We start from the raw sequence: 18,096 nt of genomic DNA on the forward strand, positions 1-18,096 counted from the left end.
CAGCTCACTACTGCCACCTCTGGTGGTTTAATATATTGTCTAATAAAAGAACTAGTATGTGTGTCTCCTACACTAAGCCTGACCAGTGGTCCCTCTCGGGATCTCCCCCGAGGGCGTGGTCACCTGCCACTGGTCCAAGGATCCACCCACAACTATTCTAAACAACAGATTGCTATCTCCAGCAACTCCATTAATAACAGACTGCTACTCCCAGCTTTAACAGAGCTCTAATAACAGATTGCTAATTCCCAGCTTTAACAGAGCTTTAACAACACTAATGAGTGTAGAACTTGTTTAGCTTTATCAGAATGAGGTCTTGGAAAATATGCAGAACTATAGACTGATTCAGATGAAATTATGTAATTATCTTCGGCAGAAATTTAGGATGAGCTCTTAATGCCACTCTAATTTTTGTAAATTTGAGTGAAAGGTGGGGTTCATTACTCGAGCTGTAGTTTGCTTATTCTACGAGCTAAGCAAGCACTATGAGAAAAAGAACTTTCCAAGTAAGAAATTTTAATTCATTAGTTGCCATTGTTTTGAAAGGAGGATACATTAAATTTAATCTCAGATCTAAATCTCATTGAGAAGGTGCATCCTTTATTGGGGGTGGAGGGAAGAGATGAAACACTCTTTATAAACAGAATACATGATATCGGCAGACCTTCTAAAAGATGGTAGTTTGCTGCTATTGCATTAAAGTGAAATCTGACAGTTAATCTTCAATCCTGATTTAGAAAGGTATAAAAGATACTTTAATAGCACAGGAGTTTGGCAAAGAAAGGGTTCCTGTTTTGAGATCACCACGAAAGGGAACATCTTTTCCACTTGAAACTTATGAGCATCTTGTTGATGTTTTTCTTGCTAACAATATTGTTGTGATGTTGGATGTTAAAAGGCATGCCCTTCAAAATTCATGCTGTCAGAGCTAGAGTATGGAGGTGGGAGTGAAGTAGAGATCCCCGAATTGTGAGATAAGGAAAGATTTTGAGATGAATTGGTTGCATTACTTCTAGTTTTGGCAACCAGGGGAACCAAACTTGACGTGACCAGAATAGAGCTATTAGAATCATTTTCCTTTTGTAACTTGGAGACTGCCTTGGCAATTAGAGGAATTTGGGAAAAAGCATATACTAGACCCTCTGATTAGGAGATCATGAATGCATCTACTGCTATTGCATCCAGAGCTGGTTTGTTTTTTTTTGGCACAATAGAGGAGAAATCTGAAATTGAACAGAGCTGCAAAAAAAGATTATCCAAGGAGTTCCCCACATCTCAAAAATATTTTGAAGAGTCTCCTGGTGTAGGGATCATTTATGTGGCTCAAGGAACCTGCCAACTAGTTGCAGTTGCCTAGATAAATTGCATGAATGTGAATTTTCCTTCTTGATGCCCAATTCTATATGTTAATTGTTACATAAGAACATAACATGAGATATGCCATACTGAGTCAAACCAAGGGTCCATCATGCCCAGTATCCTGTTTCCAACAGTGGCCAATCCAAGTCACAAGTACCCAAGCTACTATTGCTTATTAATTACCGTAATATCAGTTTCTTTGCAAAGATTTAAAGAACCTATTTCTCCTTATTTGTTTACATAATGCATTTCTACTACACTGTTCTAATTTATAGAACTTTCCTTGTAATGAAAGCTTCAAAAGTCACTAAAGCCTTGTAAATGGTCTTCATTTCCAATACATTTATATATAGATTTTAGTCTTGATTTGACCATATCCCTTGATAACAGAATACCTAAATGTGCACCCAAGCTTGACTAGAAGCATCCATCAATACTTCCTGAACCTGAGAAGGATAAAAGGCATGACCCAATAGTAGATTCTGGGTTGCAACCACCAGCAAAGAGAATGATGCAAAGGAGAAGTAATTAGAATCATGCAGATAAAGAGCTGTGAATGTTGATCCCAATAAATTTTCAGATTTGTAAATATGTAAATTTGTAAATGATGTTATTGTTATAGTTAACAAGTTATCTTCTGCTATTGGCTCCTCTTCTCCCCAATTCCAGTACCCCTGTTTTATTGTAACTTTTACCTTCATCTATGTTTCTGTTAACGTTTTTATCCTTCGTTCCTTGTAAACCGATCTGATATGATCTGTATCATGAATGTCGGTATAAAAAAAGCACGAAATAAATAAATAAATCATAAATGTCACTGAGAAGCTCTCATGTGGAGGCATGTGAAAGCAGTGACAAATTGTGAGAGCCATGTGTTCTAATAGTTTTAAAATTTTTCTGTCACTGAATTTCAGTTGTAAATTATATTAGTTTATTCATTCTTTGATGGAGAAGGAAGGCTTTCCTTACTTGAGGGTCTAAGTTTGCCCAAATGAAAGCACAATTGTTTACCTGTAACTGGTATACTCCTAGGATAACAGGATGTTAGTCCACACATGTAGGTGACATCATCCGATGAAGCCCGGCACGGAAAACTTTTGTCAACGTTTCTAGAAGCTTTGACCAGCACACTGAGCATGCCCAGCATGCCACTATCCACACAAGGTCTCCCTTCAGTCTCATAACAGAGAAAAAATACGAACGAAAAAATAAAACAAACCAGAAGGAGAACCCAACTCCGCGGGGAAGCGAGCAGGATTTCGGAGGACTAACATCCTGCTGTCCTAGGAGAACACCTGTTACAGGTAAGCAACTGTGCTTTCTCCTAGGACAAGCAGGATGGTAGTCTTCACATGTGGGTGAATACCAAGCTCCAGGCTGTCCCCATTAGCAGGCGAGATCAACAGCAACCGAACAAAGTGCCAATGGGCACAACAACTGCAGTGCTGTAGGTCTGCAGGGGACTGTCTGGTTCCCACCAGGGACAGAAGGCAGGAAGAGTTGGGTTCAGGCCTGGAACAGATTGTGCAGGACACATTGACCAAAGGCACTGTCCTGACACCCATCCTTCTCCAAGCAATAATGAGCCACAAATGTGTGAAGAGAATTCCATATTGCGGCCTGGCAAATCTCGACGATGGGGACTGCTCGCAGATGAGCCACCGAAATTGCCATGGCCCGCACAGAGTGAGCCTTAACTCTGCTGGCTAGTAGAAGGCCTGCCTGCGAGTAGCAAAGGTGATGCAATCTGCCAGCCAGTTGGCTAAGGTCTGTTTACCCACCGCCACTCCCAGCCTATTGGTATTGAAGGACACAGAGCTGGGTGGCCAGCTGTACGATCTAAATAGAAAGCCAAAGCCCTCTTGCAGTCCAGGGTATGAAAAGCCCGTTCCCCTGGGTGGGAATAAAGCCTAGGAAAGAAGGTAGGTAAAACAGTGGACTGAAAGATGGAAATCAGTCACAACCTTAGGCAGGAACTTAGGGTGCGTATGCAAGCCACACGATCGTGGAAGAACCTTGTGTATAGTGGGCCTGAAGCTCACTGACTCTACGAGCTGAAGTAATCGCCAACTTTCCAAGTGAGGAACTTCGGATCACAGGAGTGCAGCAGCTCAAAGGGAGGACACATGATACGCGCTAGGACAATGTTGAGGTCCAAAGATGCAACAGGAGGTAGAAGAGGAGACTTCAGCTGGAGCAGGCATCTCATAAAGCGATCTACTAAAGGTTGCACTGATATAGGTGTAACTGCGACACATTGATGGTAGGCACTCACAGCGCTGAGATGGACCCCGACTGAACTGGTTTGAAGCCCAGACTCAGAAAGGTGCCACAAGTAGTCCAGCAGCTGGGGAAGGGGGCATGTGAATGGATCTAAGTCATGCCCTGCACACCAGATGGAGAATCTTCTCCACTTCAAACTGTAGGACTTCCTGGTGGAAGGTTACCTGGAAGCCACCAACACCTGGGAGACACTGTCTGAGAGGGCCAAAGGCTGAAGGACCAAGTGCTCAACATCCAAGCTGTTAGGGCCAACGCCTGGAGGTTCAGATGGCGCAGGGTGCCCCGATTCTGGGCACAGGTGATACTTTGGGTAGTTGATCACGAACCCCAATGCTTGTAGAATATGCGTAACACAAGATACTGGAAGTACTCCAGCTCATTGACACTCCTAAGGAGATCGTGGAGGTTCCCATCCACAATATCTTCAAGGAATGCTTCCTTCAGATGTGGGAGCACCCAATCTCTATCTCTCCTGGCAATAGGAAGGCAGATGCCACCTATCTGGTACAGCAAGCAGTGGGGTTCGAGAAGCTGCACCTCCCCCCACCAGTTGGTGGTCGTGGAGTCTGCATTAAAGAAAGCCAGGCGCTCCTGTACCCATGCTTCTGCCTCCCCGGGGCATGAACATAGGGATCTCGATGCCTTGGGCAGGAATGTCTTCCAGGGTGCTATGCTGGTCACCTGTATTGCTGCCTACAGTTATACATGACTCAGTACAACTGGAACCTCTGGAAGCAAGTCCAGGACCTTGCAGAGGGTCTACCTCAGCAGCAACAGGAGATGCTCTCAGCCATCTTTCTGCTGGGTTTGGAGTCTGGCAAGCATGAGGTGCAATCCATCTACGATGTCTTTGAAACGGCTGCCCGTGTAGCCACAGTGGACATTGGCGCCCGTAGGATGGCCTGACTCAGAGCTTTTTTCTACATTCTGAACAAGTTTGAAATTCTCCTTGATAGTCAGTGGGCAGAACTGCAGCTTTCTTGGTCTTTTGCAACAATTTGTATAAGTATTGGATCATGTGGCACTGATGTGCTAAAACTTTGCTCTGCAGTACAGATTGGAAAACATTTTTTTACCAAGGTTGTCTTGAAGTCTGTAATCCTTACGTGGAGGATCATTAGCCTATATTTTTGACATCTTTGCCCCATGTAGTCCTATCTACTGTTACAGAACCATGAGAATGCTGAACATTCTCATGGCTAGGGCAGATCTTAACTTTGTGCTTCAAGTCTATTCTGTGTGTCACTGGTAACGTGGAAATCAGCTTTGCCTGGAGAGCTTTGTGAACTGGAAATGCATGGGATTGCTTTGACCCAGGGCAGGGGTAGTTGCCTTTTCCTCCAGAGATCTCATAAGTAAGCTTAAATTGCATGTACCTTATTGCCCATGGGGACATTCTTCCATAAGCTTTGCAGTCAGATATCGTGTGATGGTCCTAGACATTGCAAGCATACGAAGTACAGGTTGGCAGTAGCCATTTTGTGGCTACAGTTACTGCATCATTTGAAAGGGTGCTTCCCCATCTCATCCGAATGAGAAAGAAAAAATGTTTTAAACAAAAAAAAGCATAAAAATTAAAAATACTAAATACAAGAAGAAATGAAAACAAGAAATAGGAAAAACTCCAAAAAAAATCACGGTCCGATGAGGAGGAAGCAAAAGCTTTGTCTTATTACAGCAATGAGAAAAAAATGACTGAAGAGACTCACACAGGGCCAGTAGTGTGGAAACTCCCCACGCACATCTATAATCAGCACTTGAATGATTGAGTTATGTCCTGATTGTCCATTGAGGAAAAAAAATAGGTTCTTGAACCACTTTTTAAAATTTGTAATAGCTTATGTATAGGCAGACTGTTTCAAGGGTACCCCATAATGAGAAGCCACTGGCTTGCGGACAGTCAATGAAATGTTCAATAATGATTGTGTTCTATTTTTAGTATTGTACATTGCTCTGGTATCAAACTTTAAAAGGTAAGTACCGTAATAAAGTGTCATGTAAACAGAGTCAAACAATTTTAAACATAAGCTGATCGATATCACCTGATGCACTGATATCAAAGGGCATGGCAGCACTGAAAAAAAAAGAAGAAAAACAGCCAAGAAATCTACCAAATGAACCCAAGATAGATAAGAAATGAACTGAGGGCTCTGCAACAAAACATGGAAAATTCTGAAACATTTTCTGAGAAAAGTGAGACATGACCATGGGGCTCCATGGAAAAACTACAATGCCAGTAATAATACATTTCAGCAGAGCATGCCAAAGGTTTCTAGAAGCTATGAAGTAAATTTCACTAGCCCAGGCTCTGATGGATGATGTTGCCCACTTATGAGGACTTCATATCCTGCTTATCCTCAGAGAAAACACAACAGAAGTCCAAACCACTACTACTGATAGTCCACGTAACTTTACCATCAGTGAACAACAGCCATACTACAAAGGTGAAGTCAGTTGAACAAATTAGTTCTGGGTGGATGGCACAAAGGCTGACAGATGTAGACCAGCAGTAGTGCACCTGGCCTGCAGGAAAGTGTCTTCATTATTGAGCTTGAGAATCTGCAAGCATAGCTTCCATGGTACCTGCAGCCTCAAAAACTAAGATGGTAACTTTGATACCAGCAAGCGTATGCCAGTTCACACCAAATGACGTGGCCATTTTATAACATACGTGCGGTAATGGTATAAAATAGGATGAACGCGCATACATGTGTGCACAATTTTATATGAACGTGCACGTGTGCGCGCAAATGCCGCCTCTCCTGCGTAAGTGGGGGAATTTTATAAGAGACCCGTGCCAATTCCATTATAATTTTTCCTAGTTCATTTTCAGTTCACCCAGTTAAGGGATAGGACTTCCAATCCCCTTTCCTCCTGTTAGCCTCAATCCTTAAAACCCCTCCGACTAGCCTAGTTTGTCTGTTTTTTTTAATATCTTACAAGCCATCCAAAGCAGTACTAAAGTTACGTGGCAGGGGACCCGGTACGCGCTTGAGCGCATAAATATTTACACGCACATTTTATGTTAAAGTCCCGAAACGTCCATGTACAGCCCTTGCCCTGCCCATGCCCCACCCCTTTTTTGGGCTCTTTCACTTCTGCGCGTACCAGGAGATACACACGTACATGGACAGCTTTCAAAATCTGCTCGACGCATTCCGGTTGGACATACTTGCATATTTCCCAGTTTTGGCATGCGCCAGGCTTTTAAAATTCACCTATTAATTAGCAACAAAAGCTTCTACACACACACACACACACACACACACACACACTTAAAAGATATTCTTTTAGAATGCTATGGTAGCCTCTCTCCCAAAAAGATTCACCTTCAGATATTCCTTCCAGATTATCACTGCAGAGAGAAAATCGCAAGGTTTTATCAGGTTTACCATGGAGTTTTGTATCATCTACAGGGACATCTCCTTGTCCGCCATCTGAAAGTTGCATGTTTAAAACCTATGGATAAAATGAAAATAAAGATGAAGAAGCTAAGAGAAAAGTAGTGAATTTACACATGGCTTGAAGCTGACAATATACTGCTACCAAACAGTATTAAGCTATATTAAGCACAGTACATTATAGTGAGAAACTAGCCATAATAATATACTGATAGTACAAGAGGAAAGAAGATTAAAGAAGAATTTAGATTACTGAACCAATTTCAAAAGCTATCATCTTTGTTTACAATCTAGTTTTATCCGAGTCAGGCTCTCAGCCACTGAAAACATCTATCATCATACAACTTGGAAGACAGTCTGCTTGAAGATCTGTACCTCTCAACGACAAGAACAAGTCTACCATCTTGTAGGACTAATTTATGTGAAATAGACTTGCAAATATAATGTGAATTTAGGGGATAGCAAACTGGATATATCCAAAGGTTTTGAGATTGAGCTTTGATAAGAGGGTGGGGCCTTCGGCATATGCAAACCCATAAAACAACGTTATTTACAGCCAGCAAATCTGGATAAAATGGGAATCAACAAATGTATTTGTGTCTATTCTTCAAAAGACAGATTTTTGAAAAATATATCTGAAAAAAATAAATATGATAAACAAAAGTAATTTGTCTTTTGTTAATTTCTGGTGAATTATTAGGCTAAAATTAGTACCTACTACTGATGCGAGTGCATGTATACTAACAAAGCACTGGAAAAAATTCCTGAAAAACCAAGCAATGAAAAACTTTCTTCACATAATATCATCTGTAAAATTACAAGTTATTTTTCCACCAATTTTCTCCTGTTTTAAACTGCTCATTTAAATTCCTAGGATATTAAACAACAAAAATGATATCGTTTCTAAAGTATAAGTTTGCCATTTCTATGATAATTATTAAAGTGAAGTTGCTTATCTATCACAGGTGCTCTTCATGGACAACAAAACAGCCAGCCACACAAGATGGATGATATCATCCAACAGTACCGAGTTAGGTCATTCTTTTCTCAAAGCCAAGAAAGTTTTACTTTGCCTTCTGAGCATGTGCGGGTCTTCTCACGCTAGCATCTCTGGGTGCAATTGTTCCTCAGTCTTTTACCAAGCCAGATAAACTTAGTGGCTAGGAGGGAGGGATTGTTTGGCTGTTTGTTTTGTTGTCCATAGAGAATACCTGTTACAGGTAAGCAACTTCGTTTTCTCTGTGGACAATCACAACAAATGGCCACACATGATGAACTCCCCACAGCTGAGGGTTGCTTTGAATTTCCATGGTTTCACTGGAACCAGCCATGTGCTCTGCAGGAAGTCTGGTTTATTTAAAAATATTCTTAAGTACTGCTTGTCCAAATATATTGTCCTTGCTTGAATCTTTATCCAGTGAGCATAGCTGATCATGTGGCAGCCTTACAGATATTCCGGATTGTTGCCAAGTTGGGATGTGTCATTAATTCAGTCATTGCTCAGACCTAATGCACTTTTATTATTTGTGATACATCCAAATCAATAGTTGCACAGCAGTAAGAAATATATTATGTCGACCTCCTTGATGATGGTTTTTTTGAACAACTATGCCTTTTTTTTTTTTAGCTGTGTTGTAAGACATGAAAAGTTGATTTGATTTTCAGGGCGTTTGCATCCTGCCTAAATACAACAAGAAAGCTCTTCTGCAGTCCAGTGTATGTAATACCTGCTCAGCAAGTACATTATGTGATTTAAGACAGAAAAAGTATTTCTTGGTTTAGGTGGAAGTCGGCAGGAACTTTGAGTTCTGAGGAGTAATTTATTTTTTAATATCTGTGAATAGGGTGTATAAATTACTAGTGTCTAACTTGCTCATTCTTCTGGCCAATGTTATTGCTATTAAAATAGTTTTCGATGTCAGGAATTTCATTTATGCAGTAGCCATTGGATTGTATAGCAGCTTCATTAGTAAATATCAACACAATATTTAGTCCCAGTGAGGTGCTGGTCCCTTTAATGGAGTAATGGGTTATTTTCAAAACCCATTTGTCCATTATCGGACTTTAGTGATTCTTGAAAATCTGTAGTCTCCCTTCTACTTCTAGCTCTTGAAATGGGTTCTGCTGAAAGGCTTGACTGGAGTCAAAAAGATGAGAATGAATCTCTATGAAGGCTCATTGTTCTGCCTTTGTTGAGATCTGTTTTAATTCTATTACCTGAACTACGGCTGCTGTCGAGGCTGATGCTATTCCTGAATAATGATTGGACTTTGTCTGTACGAATAATAAGGATTATATCTTCTCCTTTGAGAGTAGAAATATACATTTTTAAAGTTCTTCCCTGAATCTTCATTTTGATGACATTGCTTGGTGAGAAGAATCTAGCTACAGTAACTGAATGTAATCCACTTTAAGTGGCTGAAAGGCAGAATACAAATTAAATAAAGAAGAGACTGCAGAGCTGTAATCTGGTTCTTTATTGACTACTGTCTCATCTTATCGCCAAATAAATTGTCATCTTCACAAGGTGTAACTGCTAGTTTTTCATGGACATCATCCCTGAGGGCTGAGGCCCTTAACCATGCTAGCCTTCTTGCTGTTATAACTGTTGCAGATATCCTTGTTCTGGAATCGAAGGAGACATAAATATGCTATGTACAATCTTTTGTAAATGTCATGATTTCATTGAAGGAGTGTTCTTCGCTTGGCAACTTTTTTCAATTGTTCATGAAGTTTTTGAAGGTTATGATAAATATATGGATCACCTGTATTTGGTACACACCATTTCTTGCTTGCAATGTAGCTCCTCGATATATTCTTTTTTCTATTGAATCAATGATTCTTGGGTTCTTTTCTGGAGGGGAATTTGAGTAGGATTTCATCTTTTTGCTTTCCTCATTGAAGACTCAGAAGTAATGGAGTCATGAGGTAGTTGAATTTTCTCATGTCTTAGGCAATTTTGCATTCTATATTTTACAAAAGGAAGGAGCAAATACACCAAGCAAATACTAAATCCAAGAGGGCAGCAAGGTATGAGCAAACTGTCAACAAATGTCCACAAGAGCTGATAAAGGCAATAGCTTTACCGCAGAACCCAGCAAATTCTCAAAGGAATGCTGATAAGGTTACCATGGGAATAGTTAAAACCCAGCCCCGTGATCTCTGCCTATATTATTGCCTTCCCTTGAGAAAACATTACTGCAAATCACTGCTCATGTCGGGGCTGGGTCTTAACTTTTACCCATGGCAACAAGAAATACCTTATATTCTGTTCTACTATAAAGTTATTTGCCCTTATGGATATTTGATACTTTGCTCACACCTCGACTCCCTCTTGGATCCTATATTTTACATCAGCCTTTTTTTTTTGTTTAGTTTTTTCTACAGATGGTCTGGTGAAAGGTGTTTTCCAGATTTTTATTTGGCCCTTCATTAACACATCATGCATTGGTAGTGCTTTGTATCATTTTGGCAGTTGGATGAATCTTTGAGCTTCTTGCAAGTAGCTAATTTCTTCTGCATCCTCCTCTAAGCTGAATGTTATTGCTTCCAACATTTTCTATAGGAAATTTGGGAATGTTGAATCCTTTGATGGAGTCCAATGGTGGATCTGGAGATGACATATCAGATACTAATAATATGGAGTCACATGAACTCTGAATTGTTTGATATGATCTGTGTAAAAGAAGCTGTTTCATGCTTCTCTTTTGCAAAAAAAAAAAAAAGATTACAGAACAAGAAACAGGAAACTTTGATTGTAGGTATTCTCTCAACATTTCTAGTATTGGTTGTGTAAAAAGACAATTGAGCAGGCATTTGCTTCATGTATGTCTCTATGAAGCCTGCCCATATTTTTGTATGAAAGCATGATATTCTTGTATTGGTTGTTGTATTAGGATGCTTAGACTTAAAAGCTTTGTCAATTCCATTTGAGGTTCTAATATTGAAGGTGAAATCATGTCACTTGTTGATTCTGTGTACTTTGTATTTTTTATCCCCGTCTTATATTGCTTTTAAGCCGAGCTCAGCACTGAAGAGCTTTCTCGCAGTATGTGAGAATGTTGGTGCCATGGTTCCAGTCTGAGTGCTGTATTTTTGTTGCTAGTGAATGCTGGAGCTGACATTTTTGCGCCGATTCTACACAGTGTTCATTTGGCACAGGCGATTATTGGCCCCAATAGTGTATTGCCACCAATGGTTCAGCACTGTCTTCTCAGTGCTGACAGCTCTCAGCTCCAAGCTTTTGACGCCAATGGTTTAGTGCTGTGCTTCTTTGATGGGGAAAATTCCTGCTCCAATGTTTCTGCACCAAGGTTTCCTCACCTTCTGGTGTTGGTGACTATCAGCACATATGTTGATTTTCAGTGTCTGTCGATTTTGACTTTATTTAACCTACACCGATCAGATGAGTGCGGTTGCTCACATTTCAGACTGAGTTCCCAGTAAACAAGTGCCCTCAGGGACATTGATCCACAGGGCCACAGTTTGCTGTATCATGATCTGGTCTGAGGCATTTAAGGCAAAGTGAATGTAATTCCAATATGAATATTTCATGTCCATATTTTTAACATTGTCGACAGACAGATTCTTTATTTGTTGACATACTGAAGACTGATGCAGTGACACTGTGAAAGAAAATTTTCCGACAGTTTGCTGTGCAGCCAAAAATAGACAGAGGAACAATTGCACTCATGGATACTACAATGGGAAGATCCACACATGCTCAGAAGGCGAAGCAGAACTTTCTGGGCTTTGAGAGGAAAACGACCCAATTTGGGACCAGGGACCATGGGATGACATCACCCATCTTGTGTAGCTGTTTGTGGAGCTTGTCTATGAAGAAAACATACGTCTTAACTATTCATAATATGTAAGTCATCAACGTCTAAATAAAATCTTAATAAAAAATGATACAGCTGTCGGTGATGCTCTCTCACAATACACTTACACACTACTTGCTTTTACAAACCTACTCATGTCATACCTCGTTTTCAGACATCATTCCAGGTGTAAGTTGTGGACCTGTCCCCAGAGAAATAACCAGTACTTCGTCTGGCAAAACTTCCTGTACAGTCTCTTGGGACCATCCTTCCTGATCCATGTGGTCTACCAGGTTAGATTTGCTTCTGCTTCGTGTGGCTGATGGTCAATTTAAGATACATTAAGAAAGTATTTTTACTATTTTTAGAGACAAGAACAGAAAGTTGCTTCAAAACTACAAGGCCAGCAGCTGGGTGATGATAGTGCCATGCTAAACAAAGGAAATGGAAAATGTGTCAAATTACCTCTCATTTCTCAAAATACGTTGAGAAATGAGTGCTAGAAGCATAACACAAAGGTGCACTGCCCTTACTCCAAGCAAGTGAAAGTTGGCATGGGGGATCAAGACTAAATCAGGCAATTTTAATTTTGCATCGATTCAAACCAAAATCACAACTTCGACAACTTTTAGTTCCAATCCCCCATGCCAAATTTCAGCTAAATCAAGTTCCAACATGAGTATAGATGGATTCATAGTTACCACAGGCACTCTCATACTAGTGAAACATGCCTAAAAAGTGAGATATGGAGGGTGTAGCATTATCCCATTACTTGGATCTTTTCACAGATTATGTTAACTTCCAAAACGTTTCTTAAATAGCAGCACATCTAAAGAAAACATTAAACCATAACTTTTCCTCACAGAGTTTTTCTCTCTTCCTTTTGTTTGCCCTAGGTTGATTTCCAGTGTTGGAAAGAGATCTGTTCCAGAGCATCTCTTTTTCAATGCACCTTTCAGTGAACTTTTTTTTTCCACTCGCAATAGAAGAAAAAATTCCAAAGAGACAGGAAACACTAAAATGCCTATCATCACACTGGGGTGATCCTCACCTAGCCCCTATCACGCTCCCCAAATACAGGAAGTAGGTTATCTCTAACAAATCCACACTTACTCTCATTGCATGCACAATCAGAACCATGGGAAGAGACAGCCATCACAAATAGTTTATATCCTGTTTGGCATCAATGAGGTAAGATGGGCCTTGAGGTACTTATCTGACTAATTCTCCATATCTATGAAACTATTACTGGAGATTCTACAAAATCACAAAATAAAATACCCCAGTTGACAAATGTCTGGCACTTTCATATTTTTAAGATCTAGATTTCTCTGTACTTGCAGTTTAAAAATTAGCAATAGCCAGCAGTAAAAAGCCCAAATGAACTTCTAGACAGTACCAGGTCTCCATTACAATTCAGATTTTGGATAACCAAGAATACAGTAAAATTAGAGTTTGGGAAATACTAACGGAGGTCTATTTTGCTCACAAACATACTGAACAGACTAGCAGTGTGAGAATCAGCAATGTCTGCAAACTGTTAACTACACTGGCATATACAGCAATTGCTGCAGTAAATTCCACATCTAAGTGAATATACTTGAAACAAAAAATGTTTACTAAAATAAACTATGTTTGTACACAAACCTATTTTATTGTAATTTAACAATGTAACACTATTTTACAGCAACTATTTATAAGAAAGCTATACAAAAAATGGACCGACACCAGAAGATCCCCAGGGGAGACTTTTTACATCAGAGTTTTAAAAACAGCACAGAACAAAATTAAGCCAGTGCTTAAAATGGATTGCTAAACAAGCACAAAATGTCTGTGTCCGTGTGATCTAGGCTCGCTGCTAAAGTGACTTGGCAAGAAAAACCCTGAATCTCACTGCTATACTAGACTTCGCTTGCTACAAATGCAAGGTTAAAACAATAAATCTTCAATGGTATGCACATGAGAAAGCATCTAATAAAAGTAAGCAGAAACTAAAAGATATATATATATAGATGCATGCAAAGCATATTTTTATGGAAAAAGGGTTCACAAGAAAGTATGTGAGAAAGCACAGATTACCCACCAAAGGGGGTTACTAGGGTTATATGTGATGTGAGATTGGTAGCTGACGTATCCCAGGAGGTAATGGCGGCTAACTGTTGTCCTGGGTTTTGGCAGCAGTAAACAAAGAAAATTTGGCCTTTAAACAATAAAAGTGTTTCTGATAATAAAGAAATTCACAAAGCTACTTACACAGGTTGAATCAAAACATACAGCCCTGGGAAATCATTCCCAAACAAAATAAATGTTCTGTTTTCAGTAATACAGTTAGGTGAGTTGGTAGTCAAGAATGACATATGGAATCAAACTAGAACAATTCTTTAAGAATTCAGTTAGATTAGATTTTCTCACTAGGATGGCCACCTCACCCCAGGTCAACCAAACAGACTGATCCAATTCTGGTTTTGCCCCACTACATGCATGAATTTATAGTTCCTATTTTCTAAGGGAAATCAATAGGAAAAGTCAGAATTACAAATCCATGCATACAATGGAGCAAAACCAGAAATGGATCAGCTTGATCAATTGACCTGGGGTGAAGTGACAAGCTTCTCTTACATTAATATGCATAGCTAAATAGGATGTCAAACTAGTACTTTAACTTTCATTTTATGTTCTTAAACAGAGGCTGCTGCTACATTAGCATTTTATCCTAAAAACTGGATTCTTAAAACAGCTGCAATATTTCATGCCTTTTTGGTATTAGTAGCCTTTTGTTTTAAACCTTTTCACCACTACCACACTCAATCTGAGCTGCTATAAAGCTCGTTTTATCTGACAGACTTCTTCAAAATCTCAGCAATGGTATTTACATCTATAAAACTCATGTCTCTCATTAAAGGCAAATGCACAATACATTGCTCCTTTAAAAACATCATCTTGTTTAGAAATTATGGGCATTCGAGGGAGGAAGTGACATCATTGTCCGCAATGACCACATACTCCAGACCCGACTCCACTGAATTCCCCAACATCGGTGTCTGTGGTGTATTGCGCTATTTCTGCACCCCAACAGTCCGATGGCGGTATGAAGATGCACAAGAAAAAAGTAGATCTACAAAAGTTCTTGTTTACAAATGCCGTCGCGTTGTTGGATGCGGGTCCCGACAGCGGTTTGCAGGCCAACCATGTGGTGCTGGAGATGAGTGGCACACTTGAGGGTGAAGCGTGCAGACTTGGGCGGATTTTTTTAAGCTGGTTTGGGGCCGTGCGAAACGATATGGTAGGCCTGAAAACAGATTCATGGCTTACTTGCTGAGATGAAAAAACGATATCACTGGGCAGCGGGCGGTAGGTCGAGGATAAGGATGTCCACCTGGAAGACCAGTCCTTGGAACTTGCTGGCTGTAAATTGTCCCAGGATAAACTCTTGCAAACCAATCTGGATTTATTAAATCATATTGAAGACATAGGTCAAGGTGAGTGAATCTAAGATTCTGTGGGATACTGGAGAGCTTTGACTTCGCTGACTGTACGCAAGTGGTTGCTAGCATAAGTGTGCAAGTTCTGAGTTCACGTGCGGAATCAGACACACCTGTGGTGAAACTGGAAAGAGTGCACAGAGCGTTGGGGGCTGTGCACAATAACCAGCTACGCAACATAATTGCCTGTTATCAGTTTCTCTCTCAAAGAGGAAATTGCCACAGCAGCTTGGAAATCAGGGCCTGTGATATGGAAAGGCCACAAGGTGGTGATTTGGTGATTTTGACCATACACAAGCGCAGAGAATTCAGAGATGTTGTTACTACTCTCCGCGGGAACAATGTCAAATACAAGTGGCTTTTCCCATTTGGTTTGAGCTTCAGTATTGCTGGAGTGACTTCCTGTGTTACCACAGTGAATGAGGCAGTGGATATTTTGCAAGCTGCAGGCCTGGAAGTAACTTTTTCAGTTAACACTGCACCTACCCCTGGAAGTGGCCGATTGCGAAGTGACATTCCAAGATGGCAGGAAGACGCCTTCAGAGACATTTTGGTGGTTCACTACCTTCTAGGGATTCTCCATCTTGAACAATTTGGCCTTTTTGAGACATATGGTGGTTGATTAATGTTGGGTCTAGGACATTTCTGCATTTTACCAGATGCCTTACCATGGACATGTTTAGCTTTTGGTTGGTTAAAAAGGGGGGGGGATTTTCTCAATATTTTTTTGTTTTTTCACTAGTTGGCATGTCAGCGTAGGGGTGGAGTGGCTAGATGGCACGATGTCTTCATTCCTCAAGGAAGTGATCCACAAGGTTGGGAAGTGGATCTGTTCTAGGGGGTTGGGATTAAGGGGAAGGGGAGGGGGAGGGGTGGTCTTGGAGGAGTAGGTATGGGTGGTTGATCAGGTTTTTCTTTGATATGGTGTCTGGGTTTGTAATAGACAGGAGGTGTGCTGAGTCACTACATGAAGTTTATGGGCTGGTGGGGATCGACATCCATGTTTCATTTACACAATGGAAGGGTTATGCATAATTTCTATTAACACCAAGGGGTTAAATACCCTAGTCAAGAGGAAACTTATTTCAAGAGCCACATAGTTCATGGGCCAATGTTATCTTCTGTCAGGAAACCCAACTACTTAAACGCACAGAATGGTTGTTGTAGGTCATTTCCTGAGCAGTATCTGGCTTCTGCCATAATTAAAAAGACATATTGCAGATTAGGTATTTTGTTGGCAAGCACCTTAGGGGTAGATATTAAGGATATTAGGTGAGATGCAGAGGGTAGATACATTGCTCTCAAAGCCATGCTTGATGGTGAATTGTTTACGTTCCTTACTCTATATGGTCCGAATATAGAAAAGGGCCCCTTCTATAAATATATTTCTACCCTTCTGGAGGAATGGGCTGAGGGCCATGTTATAGTTGGGGGAGATTTCAATCTAACTAGATGCCTGTACCTAGATAATACTGGTTCTGGTGCAGGAGGTTCCAGATGTTACAGACGAGCTCTTAAAAACTTGATTTCTGAGTGGGGCCTAGTAGATATCTAGCACTTGAGGAACCCTACTCAGTGCAATTATACTTAATTTTCTCATACCCACCAATCTTACTCCCATATAGATTTCTTTCTTATTGATAAATCCCTGGTTGTCATGATAGTCTAAGCTGAAGTGGGCACCACAACTTGATCCGACCATGCCCCGATATGGGTAGCATTGCGTTTGAAAAGTAGGGGGGTTGGACAACATTTTTGGTGCCTGAATGATAGCTTGTTAGATAATAAATCTTTTCAGACTCTCTTATAGATGATATACAGGAATATTTGGCCCTCAATCAGAATGGGAATGTCTCTCCTGGCACCATCTGGAACTGTTTAAAAGCAGTGGTAATGGGTAAGCTTAGCTCCAGGCCACTTTTCTTAAGAATGAGAAGAATGCTAATAGGTTCACCTTATGCAATGCATCATTAAATTGGCCTTAAGCCATAAGCGCACTTTGGACCCCAGTAGGCTTAAGGACCTGGAGACCACAAGGAGAGAGCTGTAGGCATTAGATCTAGCAAAGTTTGTGTTCCAATTAGATATACTCAAACAAAGACAATTTGAGCTTGGTAATAAAGCAGGAAGGTTGTTTGCACCAAAATTGAAGGAAAGAGATGCACAATTACTAAAGTCAAGGATTCGACAGGAACATTTCTATATAAATCTGGGGATATAAGCAAGTGCTTTATAGCTTTTTATGAGGAGCTTTATGTATCTGATCATACAGTGGGAGAACAGGACATAGATCTATATCTGCAGGGTGTAGAATTACCTTCTTCGCTGGATGGGGCTCGTGAGCTATTAAATAGGGAAATCACTCATGCTGAAATTTTTCAAACTATCCAGGGTTTACAACTGGGGAAATCACCAGGTTTGGATGGGTTCACAGCCAAGTTTTATAAAACATTTCATTCTGTCGTGACTCCGCCTTTGGTGGATATGTTTACTACCCTAAGGACTGGGGGTTCGATTTCACTGGATTCCAATTTGGCTGGGATAACTATACTAGCTAAAAGTGAGAGGGATCCCACACTCTGTGGGTCTTATAGACCAGCAGTTCTCAACCGGTGTGTCGCCACACTTCCCGGGTCCTCCGCTGACCCAGATGCGCCCCCTACCCAAGCAAAATAGGTCCTCCGCCCGGGCTTAAAATGCTGAAAGTCCAGGCGGAACGCAGCAGGACAGCTAAAGTCAACAGCACCGGCA

The 18,096-nt window shown here is 40.7% G+C and overlaps 1 protein-coding gene across 7 annotated transcripts in view; it reads right to left on the bottom strand.

Annotated features, from left to right (window-relative positions):
- Positions 1 to 18,096, bottom strand: part of GAPVD1 (GTPase activating protein and VPS9 domains 1) — a 223,688-nt gene that overhangs the window by 141,733 nt on the left and 63,859 nt on the right. For 5 of the 7 annotated variants that reach the window (XM_029610988.1, XM_029610984.1, XM_029610982.1 and 2 more), the window contains 2 exons: positions 12,028 to 12,182; positions 6,972 to 7,101 (listed from right to left, as the gene is read on the bottom strand). In XM_029610988.1, the coding sequence (XP_029466848.1) occupies positions 6,972 to 7,101; positions 12,028 to 12,182 (285 nt within the window). The remainder of the gene's footprint in view (positions 1 to 6,971; positions 7,102 to 12,027; positions 12,183 to 18,096) is intronic. The other 2 variants (XM_029610986.1, XM_029610985.1) reach the window with 1 other exon arrangement.

Source organism: Rhinatrema bivittatum, chromosome 8, assembly GCF_901001135.1.
Source record: "Rhinatrema bivittatum chromosome 8, aRhiBiv1.1, whole genome shotgun sequence".
Taxonomy (NCBI): domain Eukaryota; kingdom Metazoa; phylum Chordata; class Amphibia; order Gymnophiona; family Rhinatrematidae; genus Rhinatrema; species Rhinatrema bivittatum.